This window comes from Salmo salar, chromosome 12 (assembly GCF_965601325.2).
Source record: "Salmo salar chromosome 12, fSalSal1, whole genome shotgun sequence".
Lineage (NCBI taxonomy): Eukaryota > Metazoa > Chordata > Actinopteri > Salmoniformes > Salmonidae > Salmo > Salmo salar.
Window position 1 is genome coordinate 44,955,446 of NC_138302.1, and position 24,079 is coordinate 44,979,524.

Consider the following 24,079-nt stretch of genomic DNA (forward strand, 5'->3'; position numbering starts at 1 on the left):
AACATTTTAGTGACATTTTTTTCCAAATGTTTCTCACCAGTAGTTTCTCTGTGGCATCCTGACCCACAATGGAACAGAACTCTCCGAAATTGGCTGCACAAACCTGAAGGAAAAGAGTAAAAAATATATATATTTTAAGTGGTTCATGTAACCTTTTTGTGGCTCACAAATTCTGGAGTACCAGATATTTTTTGCTGAATGTTTTATCCAATAAAAATGTTTATGCATGTCAGTCTTACAGACTATTTATTCCAACACAACAGTACAAAGTGGGCATCATTGGGACACAGTCTTTGAGGCACATTACAGTCATCACAAGCTTAAGGAAATCCACAGGGGTTCAAATAAAATCCTCCCTTTCCTACTCTCAAATACACCTTCCCTAACTGGCACCAACTTCACGAGAGGATTAAAATTCCAAACAGAAAACAACATTACTGTAGGCCTTCATACTGAATCACAAAACACATTCTTGGGCAACTGCAATGATTCAGTTTGTGAAAATGTTGGATGAATCGAGATGGGAAACACAATCCCTTAGCAACTACCATAAACAGTGTGCAATGTTTATTGTCAAAAGTGTGATCTAATGTGGGAGCATGTTTTCTGCGGGTTCAAGTTGCATACAGAGAAGTGTGTGTGTGTTCACCTTGCGGACTTGGAAGAGCCTGGCATCACTGCACAGCTCACAGAAGCGCAGCAGCAGCAGGTGCTCCACTGTGTCTTTGCTCAGCATGGTTACCAGCTTACACATGATCTACAGAACAAGGAGTGAGAAGAGGACACGGGAATCAATACTATTGTAACGGAATCCAAAGGGGCTCCGGGATGAAGTTTCCCCTAGGTACAGATCTAGGATCAGTTTCCCTTCCCCAATCCTAACCTTAGCCATTAGTGGGAAAAATACTAAAACTGACCAAAGATCAGCCTCTAGTGTCAACTTCACCCTACGGTTCTAAGCACAAAGGATGCACATTGCTTGATTCTAAAAAAAACACTATTGCACTTGTCAAGGTTACAAATAAATAAAAGCCTCTAACACACATATGGTACTGCTAGTGACCATGGATTAATGCAGACTTGTCTGGCCACTGCCCATCCACTGCAGCTGTATTGATCTCATATTGATCTAAATATTTTGGCTAGGGTCCACTAACAACTATCCTCTTTCTTGAGATCAGCCTATATCCTTTTTGTCTGCCATTTGTTTTAGGTATTATGGCTCAGAACCACTAATCTTTCATCTTTATACCCTGTATGTCTTTTTGCCCTGTATATCTTTATCAAAGTTGGGGGAAAAACACACACCTAAAGAAAAACATGGTAACAGACTACAGGACATAAAGACAAACAGGGCATACAAACAATGATCAATGGATACTGGCAAGATTAGTGGTTCTGGTTTCTCTCCGAGTGCATTTTACATTACATTTAATTAAAGTAAATTCTGCATTTCTTCAGTTTGTGAACTAAATCAAAATGTGAGCTTGAATCAATAAACCCAATGCAATCTTATCTTACCGCGACGGCCTCTATCTTGTAGTCATCGTCGCTGCTGGGTTCGGTGAGGTCTAGTAAAACAGGACACACTTTGGTCTCCATGTCGCCCTTGCAGATGAGCCCCTGCTCTAACAGCACTAGCAGGGCCGCCTGACTGGTCTTCCGCACCTTAGGGAAAAGACGACATCTGTCAGTACTGACATCTTTACAATAAAGTGTTTGGAAATCCAGACTGATTACAGCTCCGGGCTAGCGGTTATTGTACTCCACACATTTGTTTCTAGGCTTGGACTGTATGCAGATTTTCATATTGTCAGTCCGTCGTTCTCTTATGCCAGCATTTACGGTATTACCGGCATAGCACACAAGGGGAGCTAAAACACAAGAAAGCCCATTGGGCCTTTATTACTACAATGCTAACAAAATTAGCACAAACTAATAGCAAAATGACAGACACTGTTAGCTAAATGCTAACAAGTTAAAACGAACATTGACTACACTGAACAAAAATATAAAGGGTTGGTCCCATGTTTCATGAGCTGAACGAAAAGATGCCAGAAATTCTTCATACGCACAAAAAGCTTATTTCGCTCAAATGTTGTGCACAAATTTGTTTACATCCCTGTTAGTGAACATTACTCCTTTGCCAAGTTAATCCATTCACCTGACAGGTGTGGCATATCAAGAAGCTGATTAAACAGCATGATCATTACACAGGCGCCCCTTGTGCTGGGGACAATAAACGACCACTCTAAAATGTGCAGTTGTCACACAACAATGCCAAAGATGTCTCAAGTTTTGAGGGAGTGTGCAATTGACATGCTGACTGCAGGAATGACCACCAGAGCTGTTGCCAGGGAATTGAACATTCATTTCTCTACCATAAGCCTCCTCCAACATAATTTTATATTATTTGGCAGTACGTCCAACCGGCCTCACAATGGCAGACCCTGTGTATGGCGTCGTGTGGGTGAGCGTTTTGCTGATATCAACGTTGTGAACAGAGTGCTCCATGGTGGCGGTGGGGTTATGATATGGGCAGGCATAAGCTACAGACAATGAACACAAATGCATTTTATCGATGTCAATTTGAATGTACAGAAATACCGTGACGAGATCCTGAGACCCTTTACTTTTAAGGCATCTGTGACCAACAGATCAAATCAAAGTTAATTTGTCACGTGCGCCAAGTACAACAGGTGTAGACCTTACAGTGCAATGCTTACATACAGGCTCTAACCAATAGTGCAAAAAAGGTATTAGGTGCAGATGCAGATCTATATTCCCAGTCATGTGAAATCCATAGATTAGGGCCTTATGAATGTATTTCATTTTGACTGATTTCCTCATATGAACTGTAATTCTGTAAAATCTTTTGATATTCTTGCATTTTGCGTTTCACTGGTTGAATTACATTTAGGCCTAACAATCAACCTTTATAATCCAAAGGCACAAATGACAGGCACAGGGTTTCAGATGTGTCTTAACTGCTTAAGATAACATCAACATTTCGTTGTGGTCCATTGTTTGCAGTTAGAGTGGAAGTCGTTTGTTCCTACCTGGTTATTGGGGTCTGTGAGGTAGCGCACCACGATGGGCACTAGGTATCTGGAGAAGGCTGCTGGGAAGTTGGGCTGGCTCTCGTGCAGGAACATGGCGATGTTGGGCACCTGCTCCATCAGCTCGGCGCGCACTGTGGGCTCTGAGGACACGCACATGCACGAAGATGACACAGACACACACATAGGGAGATGGTCACAAATACGCATAAAAAGTCCTAACAATACAATTTATTTTGTATTGGGGGTTTGGGGTCAATTGCACATAAATGTCAATTTGGGGATCAATTCAGACATGTAAATGTCAATTCAATGATTCAATTGCACTCCAATTGATAGCTAACCTTCCATGTCCAATTCCAGTGACTGCAATTGGAATGGAATTGACCCCAATCTCACAAACAAATGACATAATTGTAAAATAATGAGACAATACAATATGAGGGACAGAAAAAAAAAAAAACATCTACCTCCATCTTCTGACATTCGGGCAACTGTCTCCATGACACTAATAAAGTCATTCTCATTGTCACTGAACTCTCGAAGCACATCAAGCAGCCCGCGTGCCACGATCTGCCTAGAAAGCAACACAAGCCCCAAGTTAATGTCTGTGCCAACATCTAGCCAAAGCAGCATAATGGCCCGTAGCTGACGAACTTGGAAATCACCCGACTGAGGACTTGAACTCAACAAGCAGAGCATGAAAACAGCCTTTCCATGAGTTGAATTCAACTGGGGGCAATGGAGGGCTGTTGATGGGGTGCTGTTAAAGGTTTGCAGAGGAGATGTGCACAAGCTATGCCAAAAGCACACACTGAGGTCTTTAAAACCACTGAGGGCATCTGGCAAGCTTTTATCTTTCATTGGGCAGAAAGCAAGAAACCACATCAGAAACACTTAGGTCAAACCAGGCCTGTCTTAACAAGCGTGGTCCCTAACAAGTTCATGTCTTGACGCAGTGTGAGTGAGAGACCTGGCAGTACCGAATGCCCGGCCTTCACTCAGCCCATTCACTAAAGCCCTGACATAATTTGTTACATTCTCACCATGCCAAGCTATGAGCCCAGGTCTGTTGAATTCACAAGAACACATAGAACCAGAACTTATCAATCAACACTGTATTGCGGTCAAACATTGCAAAAACAAATGGCAGTCATCTTGAACATCACATTATCTCTAAATATTTCCTATTGCTTCCCTGTGGCATGTATCCAAGTGCATCATCATATTCAGTCTTACCTGTTGAAGACGTTTTCACTGAAGGCATATTTTTCTAGTCTCCCCAGGGGGGTGAGATTGTCCTGTCCTGCATCCAGGAAAGCTGTGATCCGAATTCCGTCACACTCTGATCCATAGTCATCGAACCCAACTGTCCAGGAGGAAAATCACAAATTCAGAATCAATCAATCAGAATTGTTCAAGATTAAGTTAGTGAGTGAGGAGACCTGGTAAGTAAGCACATGAATTTCAACAAGGAACCACTGCTGTCAAAATAAGCTCAGTGTTGCAATTATCATATTGGTATAAGTGAGCTTTGAAGTGATCCGGGCACAAGTAGTAAGACTTTTAACCTGAGTAAGCAAGTGAAAAAGTGACCGCTGTCTGTTTCAGTTTCAAAATTGGTAGGCTATGTGCTTGCCTTGCATAAGGGGGTCTAGTATGTTGTTTAATTGCCCTAAACAACAGGGATATATGGTCTATATTGCTAATAATAGCTTGCCTGAACCCAGGGGGAGGCATCTGACATTTGTTAGGGGGTGACTGTTAACAGCGTTACACTTCATGTGGATGAACAGGGTCAACCAGAAACTGCACGCTCCCTAAAATCTTCAAACTGTGGAAGGTGTCAGAAAAGCCTGCATCATATGTTTCCTAGTCTCAGTAACTCTTTCTACATTAACTACACAAGAATTGAACATAGCATTTGAAACATATTGATGGAGGGGGAATACTCACAGTCATCCAAATCATCATGACCATCTTCAAAATATAAAGACAGACCTGCAAAATGGAATGGTGTAGAGTACTGATTTTACAAACATGTTATCAACATACCCGTCAGTCATTATATAGTTACATCGCTCCCTGGGGATAAGAGGGTTGGCTAATACGTCAACTGTTACTATGTAGGAAGAAATGGCCAAGTGCCTAAATTATCTAACGTTAGCTAGCTAGTTAATACATTTGATTTGGTTGAAGCCAGGGAGACATCTAGCTAGCTAACTTTAGCCTAATCCAGTGGTAACAAGTAAGACCATAGAGGGCAGTGGCTAGCTGCCTATGTTTACAAAATATAACATTGGGACATTTCTGGGCTAATTCTAAAACTAACTAAAAAACAAATCCTTCCCATAACAACTCTTGTTTATGCTGTTTCAGCCAAGGAAATGAACGAACAAACGTTAACATTGCTAGCAAGCTACTGTGTATAAGGTTGCAAAATCACACGGTAACTTACTAGCTAACGTTACTATACGTCTTTGTTTTTGAGATGGATTTGGTATGCAAAGATATCGGCGTAGAGAGGCTAGCTTGCTAGGTCAACCGGCTAACGTAGCTAACTAGCTTAGGCATGAAAGCAAGTCGACCTGACATATTTAACTAATGTTAGCTAACATTGGCTACCTACCTAGCTAGTAGCTAGACCTAATACAAAATACGTTATAGCTACAACCAATACCTAGAAACAACATTTGCAGTGTCAGTGTTGTCAACAACAAGCATATAGTTAGAAATACTGGAACTAGTTAACTAGAGCATAGTTAGTCGACATTAGCTAACAGTTAGCTATAGCTAACGAGCTAGCCTTTTCGCTTGAAAACACAGCTTGCTGCCAAGGTATTGTAATTGATTGAAAACAACACACAAAACCAGAAATGACATGCCAATACATGAAACTTTTCATAAAATACTTATTTTTACAACAACTATTTTGTTAAAGTTTCGAATAAATGTTATTATGATAGCCACATTACCTGCCATCTTGATTATCTGCTCGACGAGCAACCGTGTGGGCTGTCACTCAACGTAAGCAAAACTACTTCCTGAAAGTACTTCCTGATGTTGTTTTTTGTGTGTTCATCAACAATAATTTAATTTGTGACGGAATCTACTTCATGATTATTGCAACGAACATAATGGCTTCGTTGCTATATTTCCAAACCAAAAATAAACATAACTGTCACGTGACACATTGGATCGTAGTTCAAGATGGAGTCGATGCGCTGCTATTTTATAGCTTGTTAGCTACAGTAATCAACATATGGCAAATTATATCAATGAGGTTTAACGTTCAGAAGTTGAGGACTTACTTTGTATTTGTTTCTCTTCGAGCGGCATGTGATTTGTATTTAGTTATTTGATGAAGATAAGTTATTTGCTAGAAATCTGTTAATCTGTCAGCTAGCTAGCAATCAGTCACGTGGTTGGAATGTTCATTAACGTTCTATTAATTTGGAGATCGATATGGCGCAGAGAGAGTTAAAAATATGCCTTCTTGGGGTAAGCCAGTGTTATTTGTATTCATGTAACTGAACTATCGATTCTCTGTTCATTCAGATTGCAATATGTCTAATCTCTCGTGGACAGGTGAAACAGCGCGACTCTTTCAAAACGCACGTAGAATTATGTGACTATACGAGCAGCAGTAGTTCCTGGTTTGAGGATTTCGTCATTGATTATTTGGACTAATAAGGATTGGGCGAAGACAATGCGTCTTCTTCAGTGGGGTTTTAAGGCGGTGCGTGAACTGGTGCGGTGATTTTCAAATGCTTGTGTGGATCACAGGAGGTTGGTGGAACCTTAATTGGGGTGGACCGGCTCGGGGGAATGGCTGTAGTGGAATGCTATCAAATACATCCAACACATGGTTTCCATCCTTCCATCCTTTGCAGCAATTAAACCATGAAGGCCTGATTCACACTGTCTCCTCTGAGCATTTGATGTTGAGATCTGTCTGTTACTTGGACTCTGTGAAGCATTTATTTGGGATGCAATTTCTGAGGCTGGTAACTCTAATGAAGTTATCCTCTGCAGGACAGGTAACTCTGGGTCTTCCTTTCCTGTTGCGGGCCTCATGAGAGCTAGTTTCATCATAGCGCTTGATGTTTTTTGTGACTGCACTTTAATAAACTTTAAAAGTTCTTGAAATTTTCCGCATTGACTGACCTTCATGTCTTAAAATAATGATGGACCGTCGTTTCTCTTTGCTTATTTGCGCTGTTCTTGCCATAATGTGGACTTGATCTTTTACCAACTGGGGCTATCTTCTGTATGCCACAACACAACTTATTGGCTCAAATGCGTTAAGGAAAGAAATTCCACAAATTAACTTTTAACAAGGCACACCTGTCATGTCCTGACCATAGAAAGCTTTTATTTTCTATGGTAGAGTAGGTCAGGGCGTGAATGGGGGGGTTAGTCTAGTTTATTATTTCTATGTGGGGTTCTAGGTTTGTTTTTCTATGATGGTGATTGTGTATGATTCCCAATTAGAGGCAGCTGGTAATCGTTGTCTCTAATTGGGGATCATTTTTAAGTAGCATTTTTTTCCACCTGTGGGTTATGGGATATTGTTTATGTTTAGTTGCCTGTTAGCATTGCATTGTCGTCACGGTTCGTTTATTCTTTATTGTTTTGTATTTTGCTAAGTTTCACTTTCTAATAAATTATGTGGAACGCTACTCACGTTGCGCTTTGGTCTGATCATTCCAATGAACGTGACAACACCTGTTAATTGAAATGCATTCCAGGTACTACCTCATGAAGCTGGTTGAGAGAATGCCAAGACTGTGCAAAGCTGTCATCAAGGCAAAGGGTGGCTACTTTAAAGTATGAAATATAACATTTATTTTGATTAGTTTAACAATTTCTTTGGTTACTACATGATTCCATATGTGTTATTTGAAAGTTTTGATGTCTTCATTATTATTCTACAATGTAGAAAATAGTACAAATAAAGAAAAACCCTTGAATGACTTTTGACTGGTAATGAATACTTAAGCAATAATGCCTGAGGGGGTGTTGTTTGTGGCCAATATACCACGGTTAAGGGCTGTTCTTAACGTGGAGTGCCTGGATACAGCCCTTATCAATGATACAGTGCATTCGGAATGTATTCAGACCCCTTGACTTTTTCCACAATTTGTTTCACTACAGCCTTATTCTAAAAAATTTTAATTCCTCATCAATCTACACACAATACCCCATAATGACAAAGCAAAAACAGTTTTTTTAGACATTTTTCAAATTCCTAAAATATTTTTTATATCACATTTGCATAAATAGTCAGACCCTTTACTCAGTACTTTGTTGATGCACCATTTGGCAGCGATTACAGCTGTGAGTCTTCTTGGGTATGATGCTAAAAGCTTGGCAGACCTGTATTTGGAGAGTTTCTCCCATTCTTCACTGAAGATCCTCTCAAGCTTTGTCATGTTGGATGGGGAGCGTTGCTGCACAGCTATTTTCAGGTCTCTCCAGAGATGTTAGATTGGGTTCAAGTCCGGGCTCTGGCTGAGCCACTCAAAGACATTCAGAGACTTGTCCCGAAGCCACTCCTGTGTTGACTTGGCTGTGTGCTTAGGGTCATTGCCCTTTTGGAAGGTGAACCTTTGCCCCAGTCTGAGGTCCTGAGTGCTCTGGAGCAGGTTTTCATCAAGAATTTCTCTGTACTTTGCTCTGTTCATCTTTGCCTCAATCCTGACTAGTCCCCCAGTCCCTGCTGCTGAAAAACATCCCCACAGCATGATGCTGCCACCACCATGCTTCACCGTAGGGATGGTGCCAGGTTTCCTCCAGACGTGACACTTGGCATTCAGGCCAAATAGTTACATTTTGGTTTCATCAAACCAGAAAATCTTGTTTCTCATGGTCAGAGGGTCTTTAGGTGCCTTTTAGCAAACTCCAAGCGGGCTGTCATGTGCCTTTTACTGAGGAGTTGCTTCAGTTTAGCCACTCTATCATAAATGCCTGATTGGTAGTGTGCTGCAGAGATGGTTGTCCTTCTGGAATGTTCTCCCATCTCCACAGAGAAACGCTAGAGCTCTGTCAGAGTGACTTTCGGGTTCTTGGTCACCTCCCTAGACCAAGGCCCTTCCCCCTCGATTGCTCATTTTGGCCGAGAGGACAGCTCTAGGAAGAGTCTTGGTGGTTCCAAACTTCTTCCATTTAGAATGATGGAGGCCTCTGTTCTTGGGGACCTTCAATGCTGCAGAAATTTGTTGGTACCCTTCCCCAGATCTGTGCCTCGACACAATCCTGTCTTGGGGTGCTCTATGGACAATTCCTTCGACCTCATGGCTTGGTTTTTGCTCTGACATGCACTGTCAGCTGTGGGACCTTATATAGACAAGTGTGTGCCTTTCCAAATCATGTCCAATCAATTGTATTTACCACAGGTGGACTCCAATCAAGTTGTAGAAACATCTCAAGGATGATCAATGAAAACAGGATGCAAAGGGTCTAAATACTCATGTAAATAAGGTATTTCTGTTTTTGTTTAGTAGTTTGCAAACATTTCTAAAAACCTTTTTTTAGTTTCTCATTATGGGGTATTGTGTGTCGATTGCTGAGGTCTTTTAATTATTTAATTATTTTTAGAATAAGGCTGTAACGTAACAAAATGTGGATAAAATCAAGGGGTCTGAATACTTTCCGAAGGCACTGTATATTGGCAATATACCAAAAACACTGAGGTGCCTTATTGCTATTATAAACAGGTTACCAATGATATTAGAGCAGTAAAAATAAATGTTTCATCATAGCCATTGTCATGACTTTCCCTCCTGGGTGAGGATCAAAGAGATCCCCCTCTCTCCCACCAGAGAGGAAGAGAGGGAGTGGGAACTTTTGTAGGACTTTAACTACCGGTTGTAAAACTTTCTCTCTCTCTTTGTAAGGCTCGGGCGTCGTAGGTGGAATCAGACGCAGGAAGCAGCGAGCATAATGTAGTGGCTTTAATGAAGTTCTACAGGCGAGAATAAACAAGCCACCCCAAACAGAGAAATAAGCGCACACAATATAAGTGCCCCAAACACACGGGAAAAACAATGTGGCGCAAACGCGTCAACACAAACCTCTACAGTAAAGAATAATCCCGCACAAAGAAAAGGCGGACCAGCTATATTAAATAGCCCCGCTAATCACCCCCACTCAGAACAGGTGCGCACAATCACAAACAGGGGAAAACAAAAAGGGAATCAGTGGCAGCTAATAGGCCGGTGACGACGACCGCCGAGCGCCACCCGAGCAGGAGGGGGCGCCACCGTCGGTGGGAATCGTGACACTCTTGCCTTTGCAGTATCCAAGAATGGAATGTCTGAGTGGTATAGAGAGACTCTTGCCCAAAGAACTTCAACATCCAAAAGTGGATAATGAAACACTATTTCTAAACATAAAGAATGTGCGAAATGGTCTGTGGGGATCCATACAATGATTATGTCGTATCATTTGTGATGTCATTAAAGACGGTATAACGGAAACATTGTAACTTTAAGAGCTTTCACAATGTACAGTTGAACTCGGAATATGCACTTAGGCTGGAGTCATTAAAACTCGTTTTTCAACCACTCCACAAATTTCTTGTTAACAAACTATAGTTTTGGCAAGTCGGTTAGGACATCGACTTTGTGCATGACACAAGTAATTTTTCCAACAATTGTTTACAGACAGATTATTTCACTTATAATTCACTGTATCTAAATTCCAGTGGGTCAGAAGTTTACATACACTAAGTTGACTGTGCCTTTAAACAGCTTGGAAAATTCCAGAAAATTATGTCATGGCTTTCGAAGATTCTGTTTGGCTAATTTACATAATTTGAGTCAATTGGAGGTGTACCTGTGGATGTATTTCAAGGCCTACCTTCAAACTCAGTGCCTTTTTGCTTGACATCATGGGAAAATCAAAAGAAATCAGCCAAGACATCAGAAAACAAAATTGTAGACCTCCACAAGTCTGGTTCATCCTTGAGAGCAATTTCCAAACACCTGAAGGTACCACGTTCATCTGTACAAACAATAGTACGCAAGTATAAACACCATGGGACCACATAGCCATCATACCGCTCAGGAAGGAGACGCGTTCTGTCTCCTAGAGATGAACATACTTTGGTGTGAAAAGTGAAAATCAATCCCAGAACAACAGCAAAGGACCTTGTGAAGATGCTGGAGGAAACAGGTACAAAAGTATCTATATCTACAGTAAAATGAGTCCTATATCGACATAACCTGAAAGGCTGCTCAGAAAAGATGAAGCCACTGCTCCAAAACCGCAATAAAAAATCCAGACTACGGTTTGCAACTGCACATGGAGACAAAGGTCATACTTTTTGGAGAAATGTCCTCTGGTCTGATCAAACAAAATTAGAACTGTTTGGCTATAATGACCATCGTTTTGTTTGGAGGAAAAAGGGGGAGGCTTGCAAGCCAAAGAACACCATCCCAACTGTGAAGCACGGGGTGGCAGCATCATGTTGTGGGGGTGCTTTGCTGCAGGAGGGACTGGTGCACTTCACAAAATAGATGGCATCATGAGGCAGGAAAATGATGTGGATATATTGAAGCAACATCTCAAGACATCAATCAGGAAGTTAAAGCTTGGTCGCAAATGGGTCTTCCAAATGGACAATGACCCCAAGCATTCTTCCAAAGTTGTGGCAAAATGGCTTAAGGACAATGAAGTCAAGCTATTGGAGTGGCCATCTCAAAGCCCTGACCTTAATCCCATAGAAAAGTTGTGGGCAGAACTGAAAAAGCGTGTGTGAGCAAGGAGGCCTACAAACCTGACTCAGTTACACCAGCTCTGTCAGGAGGAATGGGCCAAAATTCACCCAACTTATTGTGGGAAGCTTGTGGAAGGCTACCCAAATCGTTTAACCCAAGTTAAACAATTTAAAGTCAATGCTACCAAATACTAATTGAGTGTATGTAAACTTCTGACCCACTGGGAATGTGATGAAAGAAATAAAAGCTGAAATAAATAATTCTCTCTACTATTATTCTAACATTTCACATTCTTAAAATAAAGTGGTGATCCTAACTGACCTAAGACAGGGGATTTTTACTAAGATGAAATGTCAGGAATTGTGAAAAACTGATTTTAAATGTATTTGGCTAAGGTGTATGTAAACTTCCGACTTCAACTGTATATGTCAGAGTTACATCTAAATGTTGTAAAAAGACTCCTAAAGAATTAACATATTAGACCTGTTAGGTTCTAATTATTAGAGTAAGAACTCGACGGACACTGAAAGCTTAAACCAAGTTTATTCTTCCCAAAGGATCGAACAGCTGAATCACCGAAACATATTCACACGAGCATTAGTATTTAACCCTTTCTCCTATGCTGAGTCTCCAACACATCTGAACAGCCAATGCATATCTGTTGCTAGACAGAACCTTTAGTGATATATGTTCTTCCTCACTTCATCGGACCTGACTTCTGCCGAAACGACTCACTCCCCCCCAACTCACGGCTGTCATAGTGACTGGTACCAGACGGTGTCTCTTCTCCTCTCAGAGGATCTCTGATGGCTAACAATAACATATCCTGACATAATGTAAACGTTATACATTACCCTCTGTCCCTCAGTAACATGAAAAAGTATATTTCCTATTCTCAGAACCTAACAGATCAAAACATGCCGGGTTGCTGCCGGTGTGGAAAGTGGTTCTAGCGGTACCCTGAATAATCAACCACTGAGACCAGACAGCCTGGAACGGTGGCTACACAGCTGATAAATGGTTTAAAACTACAAGACCAGTACATTTCCGGTTTGCTACTGGTGTGTAAAATTGTTTAAAACTACTAGACCAGTATACTTGCAGCGCGAGCTGAATACGTGACAAATGGTTTAAAACTACAAGACCAAAACATGCTGGGTTGCTGCCGGTGTGTAGAGTGGTTCTAGCTGTACCCTGAATAATCAACCATTGAGACCAGATAGCGTGGAGCGGTGGCTACACGGCTGATGAATGGTTAGACTCTACTAGACCAGAAAATGGTAAGACCCTCTGAAACTCGACGAGTGAAGAAAGATGAAGACTATACCAAACATACTCAGTCTGCAGCTGGATAATGTAAAGTAGTCTAGAACTTTCACCAACGACACAAGGAAGATCTTTCAAACGACCATTGGAACGTCTGATATATCCAGTCTAACGAACACTTCCAGATCAAAGGACATTGTGACCTCTAGTGGACAACCAGAGACTTACACAACCAGAGACCGTCAAACTATTCATCACAGACGGATCGGGCGATTTCAACCGAGCGAGACAACAAAGACATACAAGCGTAAATATGTACATTGCATTTCTAAATCCGAATCAGTGGTTGTTGGAGTGCTAAATATCCATATTTACGATGAGCGTATTATTCAACTGTATGTGCGATAGTTTAATTCCTTTGTCTCTCCTTCTCCCGCTCTTTCTTTCCCCACCTCTTTCATTGTGTAACCAGCCATCATATCGGGTTAGTCCACTAGGGACTTTTCATTGCATTATGTTAGTAATCAATTCAACCTATACTGTGTGTGTTTATGTATTTCTGTGTAATTATTTTGTCAGTTAGTAAATAAATAATTAAGCCAATTTGTGTAAGCTGAGTTATCATGAAGACTAGGGTTCGTGCAGATTTATAGACTATTACGACGTTCAGAATGAGACTGAAATGAGGTAAAAATACATTAATAAGTGACTTTTCTATAGATATGAATATATCTTATAAGAGTTTCATTTGGGAGATAATAACTCGTTAAATAATTTTTCCCATGGTGCCCCAAGTTACTGAGTTAATTGTTACATTATTAATTTCATCGCGTAATCAATTAAACATAGTTAATTGATTTGATAAGATAACAGTGATCGCATTAATGATAGTCACGTCACGATGGTATACGGTCTGATATACGGCTTTCAGCTAATCAGCATTCAGGGCTCGAACCACAGTTTATAATGACAAATAGCCTACGACCTGCATATACAGTTGCAACTCTTTTTCAAGTCTATTTTCCTCATCAATAGTAGTTTTGGCTAATGTTGATCATATTACATTTTTATGTATTGGACAGGGGTTGCTCAATCTTTGCAGCATAGTGGCAGGAATATTTTGTTTCTTCAACCAATGGCATATTCTCTTCACATAATGATGGAATCCTGATGAAAAGTTGTGGTCTGTGTGGCTTTGGCAGTAAACAAGTATGGGTGGATTATTGGATGGATTCTAACTCGGTTCTCTTGTGATTCTTCAGGACACTGGGGTTGGAAAGTCAAGCATTGTTTGGAGGTTTGTGGAGGACAGCTTTGACCCCAACATTAATCCAACTATTGGGTAAGTTATTTTAGTCCTTCACACACTGTAAATATCATGGAGAGATGGTGGGGTTGGTGTATGTGGGGGGAGGGGGAGGTGTTGTGGTCAAAGCCTGGTCTAAGATCTGTTTGTGCTATCATGTCAACTGATGACAGTGTGTGGCAAGGAATTGTTATGGTAGCACAAACAGATCTGGGATTAGGCTAATCAATTTATCACAGGGTAATCAATGTATCACTTCTGTACTTCTTATTATGTGATAGGGTAAAGGGGTGAGCCTAATTGTATGCCATGTTAACCTGCTCTTTAAATGTGACTCACACGGTATGGTTGTATTTCTATTTTCCAGGGCATCCTTCATGACAAAGACAGTGCAGTATCAAAATGAGCTGCACAAATTCCTCATCTGGGACACGGCAGGGCAAGAGAGGGTTAGTTATCATATCTCTCTTCCATATTCAACAATATCTTTGCTCCAAATGAAGTGGTCCTTATTAGACAGCGACATAGGCCATGTTTGAATAAAAATGCATCCTTCCTTCCTCCCTTCCTTGAGCTAGTCTAATTATAGATCTCACATGATGGGTGAGATCAACATATTGGAATCATCACTCTCACTGACCTATCCAAGTAGGTTAAATCAGAGATTACGCCAAGAAAGGAAGGACAATTTTAAGGAATTTGAACAGGGCCATAGAGGTCTATGCTAAGGGCATACTCTTGCAAGTGCAGTAATGCATTGTGCCTTTTATGGGGCAATATTTAGCTTACATTTAGCTGCCCACACCAAAACATCCCCGACTCCCTCATTTTCTGCAGTCATTTAATAAGGCCCTTTCCTGTAGTTGAGTGGCAGGTTATGCTATCATGGTTTGTGCACTCTTAAGACCACTGCTGTCGGTTTAGTTTACTAGATGACATAAATATGTCTGTCATGCAACTTCTCATCTGTCCTGTCTCTCTCCATTCTCTTTATCTCTCTCTCTCCTTTCTCTCTCTCTGTCAAACACACACACACACACACACACACACACACACACACACACACACACACACACACACACACACACACACACACACACACACACACACACACACACACACACACCACCACAAACTTGAACTTTTAGCTATGTGTGCTGCATCAAAGGAGCGCAGTCCACATTATGCTAAAGCATATCTTCTATGTGCAATGTCCTTTGAACTGTCAAGACGAGTGGCTCTTCAGCAGTCATAACATGACAGGCGAGAGTCTAGGGGCCACTTGCAACATGATCTGCTGCGATGTTTGTCTACGACGCTATGTGGCGCTAGATCTGGACTACTTTATAGCCCACACAGACAGACGACATGACTAAAATAGATTATCTTTCAACTGATACAGTATATGAGTAATGAGATGCACATATAGAATCATCAAGCATTTCTGCTAACAAAACACTAAAGACAAAACTCAAAATCTGTTGTACGTTAGTAGGGCTAAGAATTGCCAGACACCTCACTATACATTACGATATTTAGGTGCCGATACGATATGTATTGCGATTCTCATGATTCTACAGTGCCTTCAGAAAGTATTCATACCCCTTGACTTATTCCACATTTTGATGTGTTACAGCCTGAATTCACAATGGATTAAATATTTTATTTTTTCACCCATCTACACACAAAACCCCATAATGACAAAGTAAGAACATGGTTTTAGAAATTTGAGCAAATGTATTAAAAAATAAATTCTGAAATATCTCATTTACATACATTACCAGTCAAAGTTTGGACACACCTACTCATTCAAGGGTTTTTCTTTATTTTTATTATTTTCTACATTGTAGAATAATACTGAAGACATCAAAACTATGAAATAAGTCTTTGTGATTCCACTTATGTTACGAATCCCTTTTGGCCCTGCAGTCTAGGGGGGATGGAAATGGGACCCGTAACATAACTCCTGCAAATTATAATCGTGACAAGTAACAGTGAGAACAAAAACCACAGACAACTGAAATCTACCGTCAAACACTCAGGGTTTATTTTAAACACACGGTAAAGGGGTGTGAGAAAAGGGGCTGAGCTGGACCCAAGCAAAGAAACAATAATCCAAAACACCCCTAAACTAGACTAGCCTACTTCAAGAACAGCTAGCTAACTAACCAAAAATACAGTGGGTGGTCCGCCCAGTTCTAACTAGGGTACTTAGACAAAGTATTCCTACGGGTAATGTATACCCATGGGCGACTTGTCTTGGTACCCCTTTTCCCACCAAACAAACAAACAAACAGTCAAACAACAAAACAATACTCACAGGATAACCGGACAAATGTGACATGTAGTTGCAAAACAAAAGAGAGATCAATACAGAAAGAGAGCGAGATTGAGAGAGAATGAGTTACAGAGAGATTCATCTATTTCTTTTCAATCAAATAAGGACCAGAAAAACGAGCTGACAGTGAAGATCCTGGAACAGGCAATAACACCAGTATTTGGTCACCTGGCTGTAGTGGATGAGAAACAGCCTGTTTATCATAGTGTCTTTTCATACTCGTCTGTGAGGAAGAGAGAGCTTCCTTTGCGAGAGCACAGGCTTGGTGTAGGCGCTCACGAAAGCGACTAACGTAGTCCAACACATTCTCATCTCCCGTACACAACCCTTGGGACAAAAACTGTTCTTTAGGTACTTTCATTGGTCCTCTCACTGTGTGTCCAAACACTAGTTCAGCCGGGCTGAACCCTAGGGACTCCTGTACAGTTTCACGAGCAGCAAACAAAACTAGAGGAACTCCCTCATCCCAATCTTTCTCAGATTCCAAACAATATTTACGTAGCATAGACTTCAGTGTCTGATGCCATCGTTCAAGCGCACCCTGAGACTCTGGGTGATATGCGCTTGCCACACGGTGCGTAACTGACAAGGATTTTAACACCTGCTTGAAGAGCTTTGACAGGAAATTTGTACCTTGGTCAGTTTGTACCACCTTAGGTAACCCGAATGTCGTGAAGAATTTAATTAAGGCTTTACTCACCACCGGAGCTGTAATCCTTCGCAGAGGAATGGCTTCGGGGTATCTTGTTGCCATACACATAATCGTTAACAGAAACTGGTTACCCGATTTTGTCTTCGGTAACGGTCCAACACAATCAACCACCACATGTTCAAATGGTTCACCTATGACAGGTATAGGACAAAGAGGAGCAGGAGGAATAACCTGATTTGGTTTTCCTGTAACCTGACATGTGTGACATGTCTGACAGAACTGAGCCACATCTTGTTTTAAACCTGGCCAAAAGAAATGTCGAAGGATCCGATCATAAGTCTTTGTGATTCCTAAATGACCAGACCACTGGTGATCATGAGCAAGGGATAACACATTTTGTCGAAAGGCTGTAGGAATCACTATTTGGTAAACAGCATTCCAATCTTCATCCGCGTCAACATGGGATGTCCATTTACGCATGAGGAGATTACCATCAAGGAAGTAAGCCACGTTCTTCTTCTTTACCTCTTCCACTGAGACAACATTAGAAAAACATTTAGGAAGCTTGTCGTCAACCTTTTGGTTAGCAATCAGCTTGTCTTGTCTGAGCACGAGTGACAGCACAAGCGGGGAACACATGTGGATAACTCTGTGCCAGCTCATTGGAGTGAGAGTGGTCACTTTTATCCAACACTTCCAATACGGGTACTACCTTTCCTCCAGCAATATCGTTACCCATTATAAAGGTCACACCTTTTACTGGCAACATAGGACGTACCCCCACTCTGAATATTACACTGATTAACTCAGAGTGTACATTCACAAAGTGCAATGGCACTGGGACAAAACCGATTTCAATACCCCGAACTAACACACTGGAACCACAGTATGTATTGTCGGATAAGGGCAACACATCAGACAATATAAACGACTGCGCCGCACCAGTATCTCTAAGGATTTGAACCGGACACTGAGATGCTTCGTCATTCGTTATGGACACAAACCCCTCGAAAATGAATGGTTCATAACTGCGATCGGGTACTGAGACTTTCAAACTACATTTACCCTGAGGCACCTGTTTCGTTTCAGACCTCACAACCGTACGAATTAGCCCAACACCTGTTGGCGGCTTGGCACGAATAGGCATCCCTTGTTTGCGTTTTAGCAGGAAGCAATCATTAATCATATGTCCCAGTTTATGACAATAGAAACAGGGACACTCATTTTTCTGGCGTGCTTGATATACCGCTGGCCGACTAGGGCTAAAAGTAGGCAACTCAGTGGCTCTACTCTCGGTATGAGCCGAAAACACGCTCTTGTGCGTCAACACAAACTCGTCTGCCACACAGATGCTTCTGACAGGGAGGATACCTTCTGTTCATTTAGGTAAACTACAATGCGTTCGGGTAAGCAATTTTTTAACTCTTCCAACAAGATTAATTCCCGGAGAGAGTTGAAATCAGTTACCTTACTAGCAGCATGCCATTTATCAAATAGATTTCCCTTGTCTCTAGCAAATTCCACATAAGTCTTATTAGAAGACTTTCGATGAGACCTAAATCTCTGTCGGTATGCCTCAGGCACAAGCTCATAAGCGCGAAGAACAGTAGCTTTGACCACTTCACAGTTCAAACTGTCTTCCAAAGGTAGCGCTGACAAAACCTCTTGGGCTTTACCAGTTAGTTTACACCGAAGTAATAAACACCACACCTCTTCAGGCCATTTCAATGCTACGGCTATTCGCACAAACACAAAAAAATAGGAGTCAACCTCTGACTCTCTAAACAAAGGTACTAAGGCAATCTGCCTACTAATGTCAAATGTGTTGGAAGCTACAGCTGGCGAGGATGCCTCACTAACAGGCACAGCAGGAACGAAGGCTAGCCTCGCTGTCTCTGCCTCCAGTTCCATCTGGCGCATTTTGAATTCCGTCTGCCGCTGTTCTCTTTCTGCCTCAATTTTACAAATCTCCAACTCTAACTGCCGCTGTTCTCGTTCTTTTTCTTTTTCTGCCTCAATTTTACACATCTCCAACTGGAGATTCTCTCGCCTAATTTGGGGTCTCTCTTCTGCCTCCAGTTGGAACTGTATCGATCGGACATCCCTCCTGGCATCACCGGTTGACAGTGGGGAGAGGGGATCAAAACGGGGCAAAGTGGCTGGAGCTTTAGCCTCGCCCTCAGACACCGACGGGCATACCGGAGCCACAACATCCCTTACAGGGGTAGTAGGCTCAGGCAGCGGTAACACAAGCACCTGCTCTTCTAACAAAATATATAACACTGGTTTCTTAACCTCCGCCTTAACTAAACTGTGCGAAATAGATAATGAATAATGGTCTGCCAAGGTCATTAAATCAATTTTACGACACTTGTCAAACACCTCCCACGAAAAAAGGATTTCACATCAAAAGTAGCCATTTTGAACTACTACGCCAAAACACAAGAGCCAACCAATAGCAAACACTAATGCTATGACGCTCAACACTGAACTAACCACTATAACAATCTGCATGAGCGGCATGGGTGTCAGTAATGACAGATCCCGGACGAGCCCCCACTTATGAAATAACACATATGGAATCATGTAGTAACCAAGTAAATCAAAATATATTTTAGATTTTAGATTCTTTAAAGTAGCCACCCTTTGCGTTGATGACAGCTTTACACACTCTTGGCATTCTCTCAACCAGCGTCACCTGGAATGTTTTTCCAACAGTTTTGAAGGAGTTCCCACATATGCCGAGCACTTGTCGGCTGCTTTTTCTTCACTCTGCGGTCCAACTCATCCCAAACCATTTCAATTGGGTTGAGGTCGGGTGATTGTGGAGGCCAGGTCATCTGATGCAGCACTCCATCACTCTCCTTCTTGGTCAAATAGCCCTTACACAGCCTGAAGGTGTGTTTTGGGTCATTGTCCTGTTGAAAAAAATAATAATTACATTCCCACTAAGCACAAACCAGATGGGATGGCGTATCGCTGCAGAAGGCTGTGGTAGCCATGCTGGTTAAGTGTGCCTTGAATTCTAAATAAATCACATACAGTGTCACCAGCAAAGCACCATCACACCTCCTCCATCCTTCACAGTGGGAAACACGCATGCGGAGATCATCCGTTTACCTACTCTGCGTCTCACAAAGACATGGCGGTTGGAACCAAAAATCTCACATTTTGACTCATCAGACCAAAGAACAGATTCCCACCAGTCTAATGTCCATTCCTCGTGTTTCTTGGCCCAAGCAAATCTCTTCTTATTATTGGTGTCCTTAAGTAGTGGTTTCTTTGCAGCAATTCGACCATGAAGGCCTGATTCACGCAGTCTCCTCTGAGCAGTTGATGTTGAGATATGCCTGTTACTTGAACTCTGTGAAGCATTTATTTGGGATGCAATTTTTGAGGCTGGTAACTCTAATGAACTTATCCTCTGCAGGAGAGGTAACTCTGGGTCTTCCTTTCTTGTGGCGGTCCTCATTAGAGCCAGTTTCATCGTAGCGCTTGATGGTTTTTGCGACTGTACTTGAAGAAACTTTAAAAGTTCTTGAAATTTTCCGTTTGACTGACCTTCATGTCTTAAAGTAATGATGGACTGTCATTTCTCTTTGCTTATTTGAGCTGTTCTTGTCATAATAGGGACTTGGTCTTTTACTAAATAGGGCTATCTTCTGTATACCACCCTTACCTTTTCACAACACAACTGATTGGCTCAAACGCATTGAAGGAAATAAATTCCACAAATTTACTTTTAACAAGGCACACCTGTTAATTGAAATGCAATTCAGGTGACTACCTCATGGAGCTGGTTGAGAGAATTTCAAGAGTGTACAAAGCTGTCATCAAGGCAAAGGATGGCTACTTTGAAGAATCTCAAATATAAAATATATTTTGATTTGTTGAACATTTTTTGGGTTACAACAATATGTGTTATTTCATAGTTTTGATGTCTTCATTATTATTCTACAATGTAGAAAATAGTGTTAAAATAAAGAAACTCTTGAATGACTAGGTGTGTCCAAACTTTTGACTGGTACTGTAAGTATTCAAACCCTTGAGTCAATACATTGTAGAAGCACCTTTAGCAATGCTTACAGCTGTGAGTCTTTCTGGGTAAGTCTCTATAGAGCTTTCCACACCTGGATTGTGTAACATTTGCCCATTCTTTTCAAAATTCTTCAAGCTCTGTCAAACATTTTCAGATGTTGCCATACATTTTCTAGCAGATTTAAGTCAAAACTGTAACTCGGCCACTCAGGAACATGCCCTGTCTTGTTGGTAAGCAACTTTTGTGTAGATTTGGCCTTGTGTTTTAGGTTATTGTCCTGCTGAAAGGTGATTTATTCTCCCAATGTTTGGTGGAAAGCAGACTGAATCAGGTTTTCTTCTAGGATTTTTGCCTGTACTTAGCTCCATTTTGTTTCCTTTTTTTATCCTGAAAAACTCCCCAGTACTTAACGGTTACAAGCATACCATAACATGATGTTGGCACCACTATGTTTGAAAATATGGAGAGTGGTACTGAGTAATGTATTGTATTGGATTTGCCCCAAACATAACACTTTGTATTCAGCACAAAAAAGTGTATTGCTTTGCCACATTGTTTGCAGTATTACTGTAGTACCTTGTTGCAAACAGGATGCATGTTTTGGAATATTTTTATTTTGCACAGGCTTCCTTCTTTTCACTCTGTCAATTTCTCCTTTCACAGCCATTAAACTCTGTAACTGTTTTAAAGTCACCATTGGCCTCATGGTGAAATCTCTAAGCGGTTTCCTTCCTCTCCTGCAGCTGAGTTAGGAAGGACGCCTGTATCTTTGTAGTGACTGGGTGTATTGATACACCATCCAAAGGTGCAGAGTGAGTCCATGCAACTCATTATGTGACTTGTTAAGCACATTTTTACTCCTAAACTTAATTAGGCATGCCCTAATAAAGGGCTTGAATATTTATTGACTCAAGACATTTCAGTTTTTAATTAATTTGTAAAAATGTCACTTTGACTTTATGGGGTATTGTGTGGGGCCAGTGACCAAAAATCTCAATTTAATCTAAATTCAGGTTGTAACCTGACAAAATGTAGAAAAAGTCAAGGGGTATGATACTTTCAGAAGGCACAGTGTATGTATAGAGATACAATACTGCGATTTTATTGCAATTTGATGTTCCAAACATATTGCTCACTATATGTCTGCTGCAGAGAGAGGAGAGCGAGCATGAGAAAATGAGGGGACGGGGGGACGGGGGGACGGGGACGAGACTGAGTTAAGACCAAGGCCAGAAAAAATGACCGTGCCGCCATAATAAGAGTTCAAAATGTCAAGTATTTCTGTGTTCATATTTCAGAAGAACATACAGAGTCTTTAGACATTCATAACAGTGAAAAAAATGCATGCAATAGGCAAATAGACCCACTCTACAAATGATTACCAACCCAAACACAGTGGGGAACAATGAAAGCGTTCTATGCCTTCATATGAGGGGCTAAGGATTTATAAAATAAGTATAAAAAAATATAGCTGCTTCAATGCCGGAGTTTAAGCTGGGGGCCCTCTGTGCCACCATCAGGACAAATTTCACACATAGGAGGATCTTCAGTGGCTTGCGAAAGTATTCACCCCCTTGGCAGTTTTCCTAATTTGTTGCCTTACAACCTGGAATTAAAATTCCAATTGTATCATTTGATTTACACAACATGTCTACCACTTTGAAGATACAAAATATTTTTTATTGTGAAACAAACAAATAAGACAAAAAAACAGAACTTGAGCATGCATAACTATTTACCACCCCAAAGTCAATACTTTGTAGAGCCACCTTTTGCAGCAATTACAGCTGCAAGTCTCTTGGGGTATGTCTCAATAAGCTTGGCACATCTAGCCACTGGGATTTTTGCCCATTCTTCAAGGCAAAACTGCTCCAACTCCTTCAAGTTGGATGGGTTCTGCTGGTGTACAGCAATCTTTAAGTCATACCACAGATTCTCAATTGGATTGAGGTCTGGGCTTTGAGTAGGCCATTCCAAGACGTTTAAATGTTTCCGCTTAAACCACTCAAGTGTTACTTTAGCAGTATGTTTAGGGTCATTGTCCTGCTGGAAGGTGAACTTCCGTCCCAGTCTCAAATCTCTGGAAGACTGAAACAGATTTCCCTCAAGAAGTTCCCTGTATTTAGCACCATCCAGCATTCCTTAAATTCTGCCGACGAAAAACATCTCCACAGCATGATGCTGCCACCACCATGCTTCACTGTGGGGATGTTGTTTTCGGGGTGATGAGATGTGTTGGATTTGCGCCAGACATAGCATTTTCCTTGATGGCCAGAAAGTGCCATTTTAGTCTCATTTGACCAGAGTACCTTCTTCCATATGTTTGGGGAGTCTCCCACGTGCCTTTTGGTGAACACCAAACATGTTTGCTTATTTTTTTCTGGACACTTCCGTAAAGCCCAGCTCTGTGGAGTGTACGGCTTAAAGTGGTCCTATGGACAGATACTCCAGTCTCCGCTGTGGAGCTTTGCTGCTCCTTCAGGGTTATCTTTGGTCTCTTTGTTGCCTCTCTGATTAATGCCCTCCTTGCCTGGTCCGTGAATATTGGTGGGCGGCCCTCTCTTGGCAGGTTTGTTGTGGTGTCATATTCTTTCAATTTTTTAATAATGGATTTAATGGTGCTCCGTGGGATGTTCAAAGTTTTGGATATCTTTTTATAACCCAACCCTGATCTGTACTTCTCCACAACTTTGTCC

The 24,079-nt window shown here is 41.4% G+C and overlaps 2 protein-coding genes across 5 annotated transcripts in view; one reads left to right on the plus strand and one right to left on the minus strand.

Annotated features, from left to right (window-relative positions):
- LOC106565070 (serine/threonine-protein phosphatase 4 regulatory subunit 1) overlaps positions 1-6,645 on the minus strand; it is a 53,157-nt gene extending 46,512 nt beyond the window's left edge. For 2 of the 3 annotated variants that reach the window (XM_045691391.2, XM_045691390.2), the window contains exons 1-8: positions 6,371-6,645; positions 5,016-5,060; positions 4,299-4,428; positions 3,530-3,636; positions 3,060-3,202; positions 1,522-1,668; positions 650-757; positions 38-103 (exon numbers count right to left, since the gene is read on the minus strand). In XM_045691391.2, coding sequence (XP_045547347.1) covers positions 38-103; positions 650-757; positions 1,522-1,668; positions 3,060-3,202; positions 3,530-3,636; positions 4,299-4,428; positions 5,016-5,060; positions 6,371-6,398 — 774 coding nt within the window. In that variant the 5' untranslated portion in view covers positions 6,399-6,645. Of the gene's footprint in view, positions 1-37; positions 104-649; positions 758-1,521; positions 1,669-3,059; positions 3,203-3,529; positions 3,637-4,298; positions 4,429-5,015; positions 5,061-6,034; positions 6,250-6,370 lie in introns of those variants that run through there. The other variant, XM_014131696.3, reaches the window with a different exon arrangement.
- Positions 6,295-24,079, plus strand: part of LOC106565071 (ras-related protein Rab-22A) — a 38,264-nt gene continuing 20,479 nt past the window's right edge. Inside the window, exons 1-4 of one of the 2 annotated variants that reach the window (XM_014131700.3) lie at positions 6,295-6,560; positions 14,311-14,390; positions 14,722-14,803; positions 19,424-22,088. In XM_014131700.3, the coding sequence (XP_013987175.2) occupies positions 6,525-6,560; positions 14,311-14,390; positions 14,722-14,803; positions 19,424-19,468 (243 nt within the window). In that variant the 5' untranslated portion in view covers positions 6,295-6,524 and the 3' untranslated portion in view covers positions 19,469-22,088. Of the gene's footprint in view, positions 6,561-14,310; positions 14,391-14,721; positions 14,804-19,423; positions 22,089-24,079 lie in introns of those variants that run through there. The other variant, XR_014379703.1, reaches the window with a different exon arrangement.